Genomic DNA, 16,012 nt, shown 5'->3' with positions numbered 1-16,012 from the left:
GAGGTTTCACTGAGACCATTTTGAATTACAAAATGATTCTAAAACTAATCGCTTTTATCACATATTACTGAAAAGAGATATTTACTTCAGAGAATCTTTCTGTTTTATCGTTTGATTTTTTTCCGTTTTAATTCCTAGGTTGATCCTTGTATAAATTACCTTTTTAACGTTTTTATACTTTTGACCTCAAAAGAGCTCCTTTAAGGTGACAACAGACACTTTCCATGGAACTCACATAAATGTCATTTAAACAAAGTTATTTTAGTAATAATTGTTATTTATTTAATCTTTGTGCATTAAATGTCGTTGATCATCATAAAAAATAACATATTTGAAAAAAATGCCTTTGTAAATGATTGATTTTGAATAAAAATCCTAAAATTTTAAATCGTCATATCAAAGTCATTTTTTAATTTTTTGTCATCAAACTTTTTGAAAATAACCATACTTATATTTTCTAGGGAACCGTGTCTCAAATTTTTTCTATCTTTTCTCAAAAATATATTACGTAACGTCAAACATTTTATGCGACTTTTTTCACCATACATATTACGTAATTAAAGATAATTAAGTCGCCTATTGAGCAAACAAAAATCCCTGACACGGTTCCCTCCGTAAATGAATTTCCTTTTATGTGCTTTAAACCGCATGTTAATTGCTTGATTATTAAAAAAGTTATGCCGATTCAAAATTAGTCCGACCCGCATCAAACGAAGTGTCATCAATCGGCTGTTCTCTCTCGGACCCCTACGTTTCACGCTAAATAATTGCATAATACACAAATATCGCACCAGAGAGGGTCACAAGTTGCGGTAACATACTCTAACAACATTTTATGACCCAGTGACATCTGACCAATTAAAAAGCTGCTGATTAATATCAGTTTATAGCCGAAATTTCTTCAATTCTTAACGTGATTTCCTGTCCGTCTGGTATCTGTCGCACATGTCACGTGACTATCGGTAAAATTTGAGGCACTCAGTAGGGGGAAATGGAACGCATTTGCGCACCGCTAGCGGGGTATTTAATTGTTTCCTTTTTGAAGTTTAATATTATTATCATCAGCATTATTATTGTATTATACCAGTGTCACTCTGCCCGTGTATTCGTGTATGAAATTCCGTTAAAATATAAAATAAAATAACAAAAAACTAAGCTTCTGACAGTCTTTTAAAGTCCATGGTAGATGTACAAATAAGAACGGGATATTATATATTTTTTCCACCAAATTGATAATGCTTCACACATTTTAATAGAAATAAAAGGTATTACTCGATCATTATGATCTGGCCTTCTTGACTTCTATTATGAATATCATCTATGCACGGCATAGAGATCCAGTTTCTACCGGGATAGACAATAAATTTCATACTTTGTCCCAGATTTATTAGTACTGTGTCCGATTTACTGGCGAACAATTTATTTTCACTGAGAATATATTTTAATATCTTTTTTTTTAATTTATAGAGAAATAATCATCCTTAGACAATCTAAAATGGTTTAGAAATTTGTCAGGACACCTTACCACAAGTCACATAGGCGTTCACATAAAAAAATGTTGTCTGTTTTTGTTGTTGTTTTACTTGACATTGTTAGAAAACGAGGTTGAATGTAAAGTAAGCCCTTGAATCCGTACAAGAGTCTATCAACTCAACGTAATATCTTTCAGATTAACGGGACAGACAAATTATTTTCACACATTATGGATATTTTAGCAACTACATTTTTAATCAACCCCGTGGTCGTGCGATTTGCCGCTATGCTTAATTTTTTATGTTTCATACATTATGTTACACGTGTACATTGGCCGACAATTTCTTAATTTATAAAAAAGGCTAAATGTTGAGATATTCATAAAAAGATGTACGTTAGTTGTACGATACATGTATTACGAGAAGTATGGACCAGTATGGACCTGTAATTCACGGATATATGGAACTACCGATTTCCCTCATTGATGCCTCAACAGGGGGCGGAGCGTTATCGATAATCGACAGGTTACGCGAATAGCAGATACAAATAATATAGGATCCGTTTTAAAACGTTTAAAAACACATTTTTTGGACTAACTGCTTCCAAAATTAAATCACGAATGTGTTCAGAAAAGGTTGATAAATCTACTTAGCAAAAAATCTCATTTTAGGTATTTTCAGTGATAATTGACTCCGTTGTCACCTTAAGCAACTATGTAGGAAACATAAAAGTGAAAGGAATTTCTGATATCAATTGTCACGGAGAAATCTCGCTTCGTCCGAATTACAAGTCCGATGCTGTCCCTATTGAGCTTAGCAGCCGGACAAAACACCGTACAAAATAACAATAAATCTTTGACTTTATAATGATAAACCGATTATTCTATGTACTTTAAAACTGTTCGGTCTGCATACACATGTGATACCAGAAACATTAACAACTACAACCACGACCAAAACACATAATAGAAATCATACACCAACAACAAACGGTGACTTGTGTCCTCCATTTGGAACAGACAATTAACAGTAACCTCATGACATTAAATGGTTATATTAAGTCCTTTATGTTATATTCATTTTACCGCATTTGTGAATAATTGAATATGAAATTCATTATGATTTAAAGTCGCAAGAGAACAACTAATTTTGTTTACGCCGCATATATAATGAATTATATTTGTATTTATTAATGTCTTTAGGTTTCCCAAAGCTAATATCATAAATTGTTGGGGCGTGTATGATTGCGTCGGAAATAGTTGTTTATTAAATGTGACAAAATTAAATTTTTTTATACATAATTTATCACTCATTATTGACATGAAATTTTAACGTGACAAATTTAACTGTGTCAACTTTTTACAAATATAGAGCAATATGAATAAAGTTCAGATCTACTACTAAAGTTAGTTCTTGCATGTAGATCTGATCTCCATCGTAGCTATGCAATTAAACCGTCCTTCACAGATAGGCATAAGACGATGTATCAAGTAAATCAATTATTTATGTTGATTTTTGTTAGTTAATTTGAAACAAATAAATTGGAACTAATAGACTTATTTATTAATGTGCATGGTTGCTTTGCCAGTTTAGGCATGTTTGTTCTCGAAATCGTGAAAATTGCCTACTCGGTATTGCTTTTCCAGCGGTTATGCTGAAGATTGGCTGTTTGAAGGTCACGAGAAGGCGACCTTCTATTGATGCCCGTCAGATTAATTATGCAAACAATCTTGTTCTTCTGTTGCTTCTTTTGCAATGAGTATAATTACAGCGATTTAGTATTTTGTATCGAAGTCAAAATAATACTTGTTTACTTCTTTTGTGACAAATAATTTTATAAATAGAGCTACTTTTGTCATGTATGGAAGTATACTCCTTTGTTTATCTTTATCTACCCTAAAAACACATGACTGCATTTTCAGTGCAACTTTTTGCAGTTGTAAAACATCCTCTTAAACCATTTCTTTAACATAATTAAACACATGTTTGACATTTCTAAAGAATTAATTAATGAGGCAATGTAATTTTGATACTACAATATTAAAATAAAAGCGAAAATTAAATAATAAAATGTTACAAGAACAGATGTTATTTACTACCTTGGCTAGATAAGCAAGACTTTAAATATCCCGGATATATACAAATAATCAAACAAATCTAATTCTGCTAATGTTTTGTCGACAGGTGTGTTTGCAAAACGATTTTTGGTAAAACGATTATATAACTACTTGTTAGAAACTAGCACAAAATTATCTATTATCATCACAAGTAATTGGGAGTGGAATAGTAACGAGTTATTTATACGTGTGTTTATAGGATGCAGCAATATAAATAACAGATCCCTTTGAGGTCAATCAGCGAGGTCAACTTTAGATCAAAACTTAAAACAAAGCAAAATAATCTGACATGTAAAATTGACAGAAACCGAGGAACATTAAAATATCGAGAGTATTATTTTTCTCTAAAACATTTGCACCTAAAAGCGGCGAGTTTTATAAATAAAAGAAAACATGGTGCATTATGTTTAAAAGTTTCCCGGGATGCTGTGTAATTTCTAAAATAAAAATAAATTCAACAGTTAAATTGAAATGGATGAAAAAAGAAGACACACATAATAAAACTAACCAAAATAAAATCTATGCCACTTTTTTCTTCTTTGTTAGGTATTTGACAATATTTAACAGGATGCAAATGTTCTGTTATCAAAATTTAAAATAATAATCCTGTCATAATATGATCATTATCAACATCATTTTATCATTCAAACAAGTATTTGTTAATCTTGTTGATTTTATTTTTCTGAAGACTGAATGTTTCTTTGGATTAGGATTACAACAACAAAGTGTAAATTATGATGCTACATTTTGGTAAGTTTCTTTATAAAAGCTGAGTGCAACATAATGTTTACTTCCACCGATTATGAGGGGAAATTATATTGAAAGTGGTAACTATTCGATGCTTATAGATGTTAATTTAACGCATACACCACTTAAGATGCCAATTTTGTTATATCACGTATCTGACATAAGCGTCAAATTCAGACCTTTTTAGTGTAAGGTTATTATAATTTAACTCTCTTGAGATTGAATGTTCATCATACAAAAAAACACCATCTTTGGAAAATTGTGTTCAACAGAAACGGTATTGTTAGAAATGAGACAAATATCATTATTTGGAAAAAGGGAAACATGGGTTTTGTAAACCAAGAAGTATTTCAATTTCCATAAAAAATACTTGATCACTATAACTTAATACAAAAATAAACAGAAGCAAAAGATGGTTCAGGTAATTAATCAATGACTTATTTTTTGGTAACTGTAACAGGGCACAAAATGAAAAAAACAAATGAAACTGTTGAAAAAACAAAAAAAAACAAAAAAACAACAACAGCATTTCTTGAGCATAATGGGGTGTTAATTAAGCATACAATAATACAATATAAGAGTAAAGAATTAAGTAAATGCTTCAACTTCATCTGCGATGTTAAGTCAAAATAACTATAACGTTGATATTCATTTTGATTTTCGAACAATAGCTCGTGCAATTTTGAATTATCTTAAAGGTGCAAGCATTTACACATCAGTCGTCTTAGTTTAAACATATTTTATTTCTCTGAACATATATACAATGTACATGTTACAATTTTCAATATACAGAGAGCAATTCAAATATTCTTATAAACAGGATTAGAATGAAAGACAACGTGTCTTATGAAATTCTTCTCCTAAGTGAGTAATTGGCATATATTAGGCGCTTATATCATATTTTATAATCTGAGACAAATATGATATAAAAGTATCAGTCGTCTTATTTTTTCCTAAGACAAAGCAGTTTGTCATGATGGATTGGGCTTATAAATATATTGATAATGAAGTCAGAGATTTCAAATAATTTTGTTTTGTGAAGCATTTGTAGTCTGGACAAAATTATTTTTTTATAGCTAATAAGTGATTAACGCGTGTCCGCATCATATAATGGAATACGTCATTTTATTTTTCATGTTTCCTAATAAATTTGGAATACTTTCGTTCATTAAGACTGAATTGATTTATTATTATATTATTGTTCTTTACAATTTCACATGATTGGAATTTAAATTTTTCATTTTAAGCATTTCAGCATTGGGTCACTAAGCATGACAATAATAAATTACAGAATTATTATTACAGACTTTTTCTGAATTTACACGATTGTTTATACTGCCTTTTGCATTAAGCGTACATGCACATGATATTTTGTAACGAAAAATATTTTAATAGACAGTCTTATTGAGTATGGTAAAATTCTTTCATATTTCTTGAACCGTTCACAATATCATTATTAACCCAAACCTTAATGTCAAACAGAATTTAAGTCTAAAACAATTCACAAACATTGTTACTTTTCAAGCAATCATTATATAAACGCTTTCACTTTAAAGAGTCTTTATATCTGACATTGTTTTTAATGTAAATATTGATTAATATAAACGTCATTTCCCTAACCATGGAATGCTATATTAATGAAGCATTTAAATTATATAAACTCTTCAGAACTGACAAGCAACCTTACACTATCAGGTTAGAATTTGACACTGGTATCAATGTATCTGGCTATAATTCGTTACTTTGTTCAATTGACACATGAAGTGTCGTATGCTTTTAAGATTTCAACATTATTGAACAACGAGCAGCCATGTATCAATTTAAATATCATTTTCCTTCAGTATGGGTGGTAACAAACAAAGAAAACATGTACATTAATGATATAATAATAATAAAATGAAGAAAATGTGTTTGAATCGTGATTGGAAATGAACCAACGAACCTTTATTAACAGAATGATGTTGATAAATCTTGAGAAAGACATGGGCGTATGCGTGACAAACACCGCAAACAATAGCAAACTCGACGTCAGTGTATATTTAGTGGATATTTAGTTAAACTTACTTATATAAGAGTAATTAGATACAAAAATTGTCCTTAATAAGTAAGTTAAACTATGTGAACACATGACTTTACCGTTTAAAAACATATATCCTTAAAACTGAAATTATTGTAGATAAATACTAGGACAAGGTTTTATTATGACAGACAGTTTACGCTTACGATGGGGCATTACCTTTCCACTCTTTACTTTCAAAGAAATTAAAGCGGCCGATCAGAAATTGCAACACTATTCAATTCTGCTTGCTTAATTAACAGCAAACATTTTATTAGTAAACATTTTCCAATTAAAGACCTATTTATAATTAAAATTACAATTTTAAGATCAGTACTGTAAATATTGTAATAGTGGCACACATACATTAGAAAATTAAATATTATATATTAAACAAGTTTTATTCTACATAAATCTTAAAGCATTATATCTCCAGATTCATGCTTATTTTAATGTTAAAGTCTTACAATATATTAACAAGTAATATATTTTAAAGTAAACAATCGAAAATAATTTACATATTGCAACTTACAACGCCCGTAAATTACCAAAAAAGATGTCAAATGCAAAATAGCTTTTACTGCTTTAGGCACGTAGTAGAAATATGTAGATGCATTTATTGATCACACATAACATGTAAATTATTACTTAGATCTTAAATATTTCTACTCTTTTAAAAATCTTTTTCTCAAGTTTGATTTTCTTGAAAAAATATGGTTTATCTGCTGACATGCAGTTTAACTCTTTAAATACTATTTAATATCAATACATGTAGTCTATGTTTAAATAGTAATTATAATACCACATGTTCGTATATGTAATGATGTTATGAATTGCATGGGATATATCTATTGTAAAAAGTCTGGTCTATCGGGAGGGGCCGCCTCCGTGGTCGAGGGGTTAGAGTCGATGACTTCTAATCCAGTTACCTCTCTGGCGTGGGTTCGATCCCCGGGAGATGCTTTGGTAGTTTAGCGCGGAGGAAGGTAGTCTAGTACTGGTGTAACTCTCCAGGAACGATGGTTAGGAAACTACCCGCCTATATGACTGAAATACTGTTGGAAAAAGGCGTAAAATGAAACAAACAAACAAACAAACAAACAAACTATCGGGAGGGACGATTATTCTAAAACTTTGAGAGTTGAAGATTGAAAACTGCGTCATCCTGTGTTACGAAGCTTTTGAGATATCGTGCTTTACATTATTAATCATGAACAGACAATATATCTTTTTCTAGAATATTCAAAGGTTGTTACAGGTAAAAGACGCGTGCCTTAAAGTATTTACATTTAGAACATTGTGTGACGGTAGATAATACTTAAGATAATACTAGCTCCTCTTAATACGAATGAAGTTTACTGTTATGTTTCCATGTCTAACAAAAAGACAAATACGTATAGAAACTAAACAAAAAGAGATTGGCGTAAATATGAAGGGATAAATTAAACCTTTTTTTACATGTATTCCAAGAGTATTTCAGAATGAATGTGTTTAGAATTTAACGGAAAACTGACGAGTTGAAAATATTTTATACCAACATCATACATTATTACTAGGTATGGGCGCCAGTAAGCATGTAGTAAGAATTTAACGAAAAACTGACGAGTTGAAAATATTATATACCAACATCATACATTATTACTAGGTATGGGCGCCAGTAAGCATGGAGTTGTGTCTGTTATAGTTTGTGCGTAGAAGCGTAGAACCGATCGAAGTGTGTTGTATTGTGCCTGTGGAATAGTTTCAAGGCGACGTCTAACAAGCTGATCAAAATTTACCCACAAGGGGGTTTGATTGGTTTCAGACCCTTGTGCCGGGCCGAAATTAATGCTTTAAAAATATTTTCGACGGGGGAAATTCACAGTATCCCCTTCTGAAAAAGGGCTCTTTGCAAAATTTCCAGTTGAAAGATTTTGGAAACTGGTATTTTTTTGAATCAGTGGGATATCGTGCCTGTCACGAATCACATTTCAGTAACGGTTTGCTTTCAAATTTCCATGGCCAATTACCATGCGCAATGCCTGCCTTCCCAAAGCGAAACAGTCGCTGCCAAAACAATCTTATTCAAGATCACAACAGTTGATATATCATTCATTTTTTCTACCGTAAACACGAAACCTGCCATCATCCCGATGAATGATAAAAATCTTGACTCGTCAGAGAAAAGAATTCTATCCTGTTGTTGCCTTTTCCAGCGATGGTGTTTTCATGCCCAATTCACACGATTTACGCGTTAAACAGAGCGAACGTAAGGACGACGTTCACTTAAACAATCCTCGCGCAAATGAATTGCCTATACTTTGAGCAGATATTCGGTTGTTACGAATACCGGGCGTGTTTTCAGCAGTGGCAGTTTAAATACGATTGTTTAGGTGTCTTTATTATAAAACGATTTTGACCGGGTTCCACTGCAGAGAGATTTCTGTTGTGGTGGTTCTTTTATATTTTTCATTATTAATAAATGTGTATTGGCGCATTATAGTTGCTGATAATAAACTTCAAACTGTCTTCATTTAAGAACCATGTAGATAAAAATACAAGTGATGCACATCTAAGCGGCTGTTAACTTTTTATCTTAAATTCGACTGATATTAAACTAGCATTTTGAATGGTTTATTACTGAATCCAGTAGAGATATTAAACCAATATTGAAGCCGCATAACATCAAATCATTTGATCGACAGACAGCGTCAGTGTTAGCACGGAATAATCGGATATACCAATTTTACAGATATTGCAAGCGACGTAAGTCACTTTTAAATATTTATATGTTTGCTTAATTATCAACAGAATTTCGCGTTTTAAATGGTGTTTCTTTGGGGATGTTGTTGTATTTACTTTTGTCTGTTTTGGTTTCTGTTTTTTTTATTGTTCTTTTAAATATGACGCCGAAATTAAAATAATTATCATATTTTGTTACACGTTTTTTCATAAGATAGTGATATTATATTTTGATATTTTCTCATTTGAAATGTCAAAATAATATTTTTGCTGTAGGCAGACTATATTTGAAAGCAGATGAGAAAAATGCCATTAATAGGAACAACTTTCGTTGTTTGAATAGGTTTTGTAATCAGACGCACAGAATGTCTGCACTTATTATGTAAAAACATGAAATAAAACTTGTGAAGTTTAACAGAATTATTTTTCAACATGAACAATTTGACATCGTGTTTTGCTAAAGACATGAATGAAAATATATTCGTTGTAGGACAAAACTGTTTAAAGCTACAAAAAAGCATGAAATAAATCGAAAACCTTTTTTTTTTGATGGATCAAATTTTATTTCACACCGTGTAAAATATATTAACCAATGTAGTGTCAGCGTTTTCACCACGTGATATTCAAATGAAATTAATTACTGGATCTGATCTTATCAATTTAGTCCCGTTTTCATTTCTGGAAGGCAAAAATGCCATATCAAATCCATATCACACCCCTTATATCCTTGTGTTCATTTCCTGAGTCCGAAAGGTTCATATCAAATTCATATCACACCCTATATAGCATTTATTTTATTTCCATCTAGCCTAGTTTTCATTTTTGGAAAGTTCATAATAAAAAAACAAATCCTTATTTATTTTAATATAGCCTAGTTATGCGGTGATGTTGATGTGGAATAAAGAGATCATTAAAAATGGTTGAGAACTATTATGATTCTTTTGGCGCCTAGCGCCTCGTTCAATATAGTTTTGACAGCTGTGTACCGATCCAAAATCAGAAATCAGTTTAGTACTTAACAATTTATAGTAACCACATAATATTTCTCTAGAGAACACCAGCTCTTATATTTTCACTATTGGCTATGCTTCTCATGAAAATACTACACCTGGTGTTCACTTTTTATAATATCTTACATTATGACAAGTAAATTTACTCCATTTTTCATCTTTAGAAGAACTGTATAACTGTCCTTTACGGATATATACCGAAAATAAAAGTTTTAAAATACCGGAAAGGATATTGAAACATTGGAGTTATATGTAAGACTTCTCCAAATGTAAGCTATCGGAACATTTGTAGGAAAAAATAATGACATGTTTTTCTTTGCATATCATTTTCTTTGCATATCAAGAATCCAATTTAGCTGTTTCTACATAATTAAGTTAATTCTGCATTTTTATTTAATAGAATGTTTACATAATTAAAAATAGCATCTTATAATCGACATTTATTTCGATTATCTTCAAGTTAAAAAACAAGAACTTGTTATAAAATTTATTCGCCGTTGAGTAAAATATTTTGAAATGCAGACACATGTAATTTATATGTTTGGAATACAACAGGTATTTGCTTCTTTTCGCTCTAATTGGACACATAAACATGTATGTACATGTAGTATCTTGAGTTTATTTTAATTAAATATACTTCTAATTAAATTTGAAATTGCCGGAAATTGCACTTATTATTGATAGATCCCTTCCCTGACCTTTAAATTGAAAAACAATACATTTTACCACAGACATGGACATGTGCTCCATTGAGAAACATGTTGGGGTGGAATTCTTATTGTATTCACTAATCTGATAATTAGAATTAAACTAGTCAAGGAACTATCTGTGCATTATTGACAAAAGTAAAATTTGTTATAAAAATATTCTATTTCAAAATATTTTTTAAATATGTTAAATAAGTATGTTGAAAGCTGAAATATTAATACTTTATTGCATTATTTCTTCATACCGCCATGCAATTTATTGAGTTGGTTGGACTGAGAATTTCAACTTTTATTTGTTTTCATTGCCCTCTAGAGATCTCCCCTTTCAAGAATTTTAATACTCAAAACAACAAGTGTTAAGTGTAGTATGTCAGGTGTAAAAGGTTTTTAAGTTAATGTAGGTTTTTTTAAGTTAATGTAGCTTGCTTTTATCTGAAACAAGTAATCAGAAAAAAAATCATTCTTCAGAAGGGATATTGAAAATTTGATTTAAATCTTGGCTTTTCATCAAAACACATTTACGTGATCCAAGTCTCGAATTATCTTATCAGTTTTACTGCATGGAATAAATTAATATCATGTTCTGAAAATGCATTTACTACGTTTGCTGTAAATTTTTTTTCTATCTTTTTAAAATTTAGTTTTATTCATTTTTTTATATTATTTATTTTTTGATTGGTTTATTTATTTTATTTCTATTTATTTACTTACTTATTTATTTATTGAAAATAGTTTGACTTTATCAATGAAATCTTCTTATTTCTTTGAATGTGTTTAAACAATGTCTTCGTATCATCTTTTTTCAATTTTTTTACTAATCAACTGACTTTCTTCTCAATGGTTAACTGTTAAATCCTTTTAAGAAGGAAACTTCCTAAATTGTTGTACAATATATTATACTTTTTTGAAGGTAGATATATAATATTCTCGTATCGAAATTTTGATGATAATATTAAATGATGGTGAGTAAATCAAACCTATAAGTATTACAAAAGAAAAATAGCTATTCATTCTAATTGATATTGATATATTTTTGTCTTTTTTATTTATTTCAATTTAACTGATATGAATAAGATGCAAATTTAATTTCATGTTTGTATTGTGTCTTCAGGTTTAAAAGATCCCTCATGATGGAAGGTAACTGGTCTTTAAACGGCAGTGCCAATTTAAGTTTGAATTCAATGCACGAACAAGATAGAAATTCTTCGGGACAATCAACAGCAAATTGGTACGACCTTTATTACGAAGAATATAATGAATTAGACAATACGTATACTGTTACTTCCGTGGATGTGATTTCCATTGTTCTTTGTATTTTAGGCATTGTTGCAAACATTGTGTCTATTAATATGGTAATACGATTACATCAGAAGTTGTCCACACATTTAAAACTGATCATAAGTTTATGTTGCTCAGACTGTTTAATCCTGATTCCAACTTTTCTCAGCAAAGTATTTCTCATGACACATGAAATAAATCTTTGCTTTAATGTTGCTGTGCGACTGGTAACAGACCTGGCTCTATTAGCAACATTGTTAAATCTTCTTGCAATTGCAGCGGATCATTATCTGGCCATACTCAGACCGTTGATGTATAAAAAGCAAATGACAAATATTCGTGGTATGATCGCTGTATTGGTAATTTGGTTCGTGAGTGTTTTAGCAATTGCGGTTGAAATAATTATGGGTATTGCACACCAACGAGAAATGGAACCTCTGTGTGAAGCAATTGCGTATGATAAAGTAAATTCTGAGCTTGGAATAGTGATTTTCATCTTCATCGTCTTGTTGGTGATTTTTGTGATTTATGGTAGGATCTACATCTGTGTTGTCAGAAACAGATCTATACATAGCGAGACGAGACATCGGCAAAAAGAAACAAGTAACATTAAGGCCTTAGTAACGACATCGCTGTTCGTTTTGACATTTGTATTCTTCTGGACACCGATTGGAATATTCAACGTTTACTTATACAACAAAGATAACATGTATATATTGAACAATCTAGAGAAAATCGAACAAATTGGTGATATTTTGTATGTAATTTTGTTATTAAATGCCATTGCAGATCCAATCATCTACACGTTTCGCCTGCCACAAATACAAAGAAAATGTTTTATATTTCGTACAACCATGAGGCGACAGTCTACGAAAACGAGTACATTGACATCTGAATTACAAGATTTGAAGAAGCCCCTAAGGTGATAATTAAATGCTTATTCTTGTTTTATCGCTGTCGTTCAAACACGTTTAGTGCCATTTATCATAGATAATTATCATGCATTTGATATCTTGTTTATACCTCATTTTATCAAAAGAATAATCTTTATGTTTCTTATGAAAGCTATATTGTCCTGATTTGTACTTATTTTAAAATGTTAGTGTAACTATTTTCTAGAAATTTACAATTCAATTTGCCAGATTTTTTTGTAAAAATTGTTAAAGAAATGCAAATTCTTTATTTAAGACATTTGTTGAAAAGTTATCTGTATAATTTATTACTTTTCGGTCAAGAACTTTGGGTACTCAGAAAAAAAAACAACATTAATTTATTTTTAATTTTTATTTTTTATATTTTCTTGTTCAATTTGTATATAGAAAAATCTGTATTTAGATTCCTATATACGTAAAGATATTTTTTAATGAAGCTTGCTGAAATATCTTTAACTTTTGAACACCAATCCTTCATAACTGAGGATTTCACTAAAATCTGATCATAGCTTATGTATTAAACATGATAGTTTGTGATCGGCACGTAAACCACTGATGAAATGACATTTTTTAAAGACGACGAAAATAGTTAAAAAACTATATATAGTAAACTTACTAAACGAAGATTACTGTCGAATATTTAATGTTAAGCAATATACTTTTATGTACCAAAAGTATGAGAGTGTCATTACTATCAGAATATATAAATAATTATTAAACGGATTTCATGTACTGTATTTAGGTTAAACGGTGTTTAATGCACAAAATAGATTAGATAATAAACACTAAACTGGAATTATGCTAGCTTCACATGACGTCAATGGTTGCGGCGTCTAAATGTGACAAAAGAATTTGGCGTAATAATCAAAGACATGATCAATTTGATTTGTTATACCAGTACAGAAAGAAGTTAATATACAAATATAAAGTAAAAGCATCAGTTTAAGTGACTAAGATACATACAAAATACTTTTTAGTATTTGACAGATGTACAGAAAAATAAAATAAATGCATGTAGTATACATGTAGTATACTTTCGATGCATACTTATTCTTCTTGTTCTGTTTACTATCAAACATTTTGCTATTACAATTTGATCAGTGTATAAAAATAGATATTGAGTTTGTAAAATAAAGTTAAAACATTCATATTTTTTAAATGAATTAAAGAAGTCATTTTATCGATTTTGAATTTTATATATTAATGTTACTTGTTACTTCAACAATAATAATTAATACGAGTATAAGTGTTTTTCCCCTCAAAATTATTAAATAATGCTTTCGCCTTTATCAGTTTCTCATTTAAATAATGATAGGTAGTCGTCGCTTCACTGTTTTATCTTTCTTGTACAAGTTAATTACTAAAATACATCTCCACGTTGGAAATATCCTTACAGAAGCATCATAAAATCATGATGTATTTGTAACTGTAAGATCTACTTATGATCATTTGTCGGCAATAATATCTCAGAGTTCAAGCTCTGATGATTCTCCTTTATAAGATCATGAGGAATATATTGAATGCTTAAAACATTGAAATACTTCGTGTGATAGTAAACATAAATATATGCTTTGCTTAAAAATTCAAACATACACAGTTCGTTATTATTATTGTTCTCTTATTGTGTAAACTAAATGTATGTTACCTTCTCTAAAATAAGTATATTTGTTGCTTTTTGTAGTTGTTTTATCAAATATAATTAAACTTCCATGATATAGCTGTCGCACAGAAGTAAAAGTATGCGTTTGTAAATATGTTCATTATTTGATGATTTACAAGTTTGCCATTATTTTGTACCTCATTACAGTAATCAACTCCTTGTTTTTTCTTGTACTAGGTGTGGCAAACTTTTGCAAATAATCATCGTTTCTCATATCAAAGTAATTCCTTACAGAAAAGAGAAAGCGAAATTCCTTAACGCCCAAAACGACACAATTGAAAATATTGCAGTCTAAGTTTGATTAGGCCTGTTCATGGACAGTTCTGGAAAGTGCAAGTTACCATCCACGCCCCCTAGCCCCAGCTTAAGCAGATTCAACATTTAACATGAACTGGTAAAATTTTGAATTTTGATGTTACACGTTAGTGCCAGTCCATGAGAAGCTCCGCAAGAAAAATACTTGTGCTTAGTTAAACTTTGAAATTTTAACAATTAATAATGATAATTATTTTAAATTTGGCTCACACAGTATAGTGCATCTTTTTCTAACAAATTACTGTCATACAACGTTATAAAAATATAAATAACTTCTGTAATTAACTATTGTAACAGACAGTTAAATTTGTTTGCATACGTGGATATAGTTTTTATGATTCTTAACACAAAGCTATGATATTTATTTCTAAATATATATATATAACTTACATACCGATGTCAAACCTATTAAAGAAATTTAGCTTATATGTGCTTATATATTTATGTATATCATTAAATTGTTTTCTTGTCATTGTCAATCGTTTTGTGCTTTATTATAATAATTTTACTATAATTAATATTCTCATGATAGCTGTAACTTTAATTTGTCATCACGTTTTTATTTTCACTGTTCATATATATATATATATATATATATATATATATATATATATATATATATATATATATATATATATATATATATATATATATATATATATATATATATATATATATATATATATATATATATATAGTTTATATATATATATATATATATATATATATATATATATAGTTTTAGTGGAGAAAATAAGTACATGGTTCGTTCACAATTCGAATATGTATGAGGTAGCTTCCGAAAGTTTGTATAATAATTTCATCATAAAAACCAAATCGTCATAGCGTTTTTAAATCTATTCATACATTTTGTATATAAAAAATCAAATTCAAACAAATTCAAACTTACATACACATTTTCATGAAATGCAATGACTTAAGAAATGATAGGCATTGAATCTATTCGATACAGCCGTAGTAGCGCAAGTCACGACGT

At 29.8% G+C, this 16,012-nt stretch overlaps 1 protein-coding gene across 1 annotated transcript; it reads left to right on the top strand.

The window, feature by feature from the left end:
• Positions 1-8,770: 8,770 nt before the first annotated feature.
• LOC132741721 (adrenocorticotropic hormone receptor-like) lies at positions 8,771-15,594 on the top strand. Its single transcript, XM_060729971.1, has 2 exons — positions 8,771-9,137; positions 11,942-15,594. Exon 2 carries the CDS (start codon positions 11,958-11,960, stop codon positions 13,032-13,034), a length of 1,077 nt encoding a protein of 358 aa, XP_060585954.1. The 5' UTR covers positions 8,771-9,137; positions 11,942-11,957; the 3' UTR covers positions 13,035-15,594.
• Positions 15,595-16,012: the final 418 nt, after the last annotated feature.

Source organism: Ruditapes philippinarum, unplaced genomic scaffold (genome assembly GCF_026571515.1).
Source record: "Ruditapes philippinarum isolate M1 unplaced genomic scaffold, ASM2657151v2 ctg737_1_1_1_1, whole genome shotgun sequence".
NCBI lineage: Eukaryota > Metazoa > Mollusca > Bivalvia > Venerida > Veneridae > Ruditapes > Ruditapes philippinarum.
This window is presented reverse-complemented; position numbering and strand designations above follow the sequence as displayed.

Bases quoted from the DNA above. Each gene is read 5' to 3' on its own strand.
- LOC132741721 (XM_060729971.1), top strand. From the start codon at position 11,958: ATGATGGAAGGTAACTGGTCTTTAAACGGCAGTGCCAATTTAAGTTTG.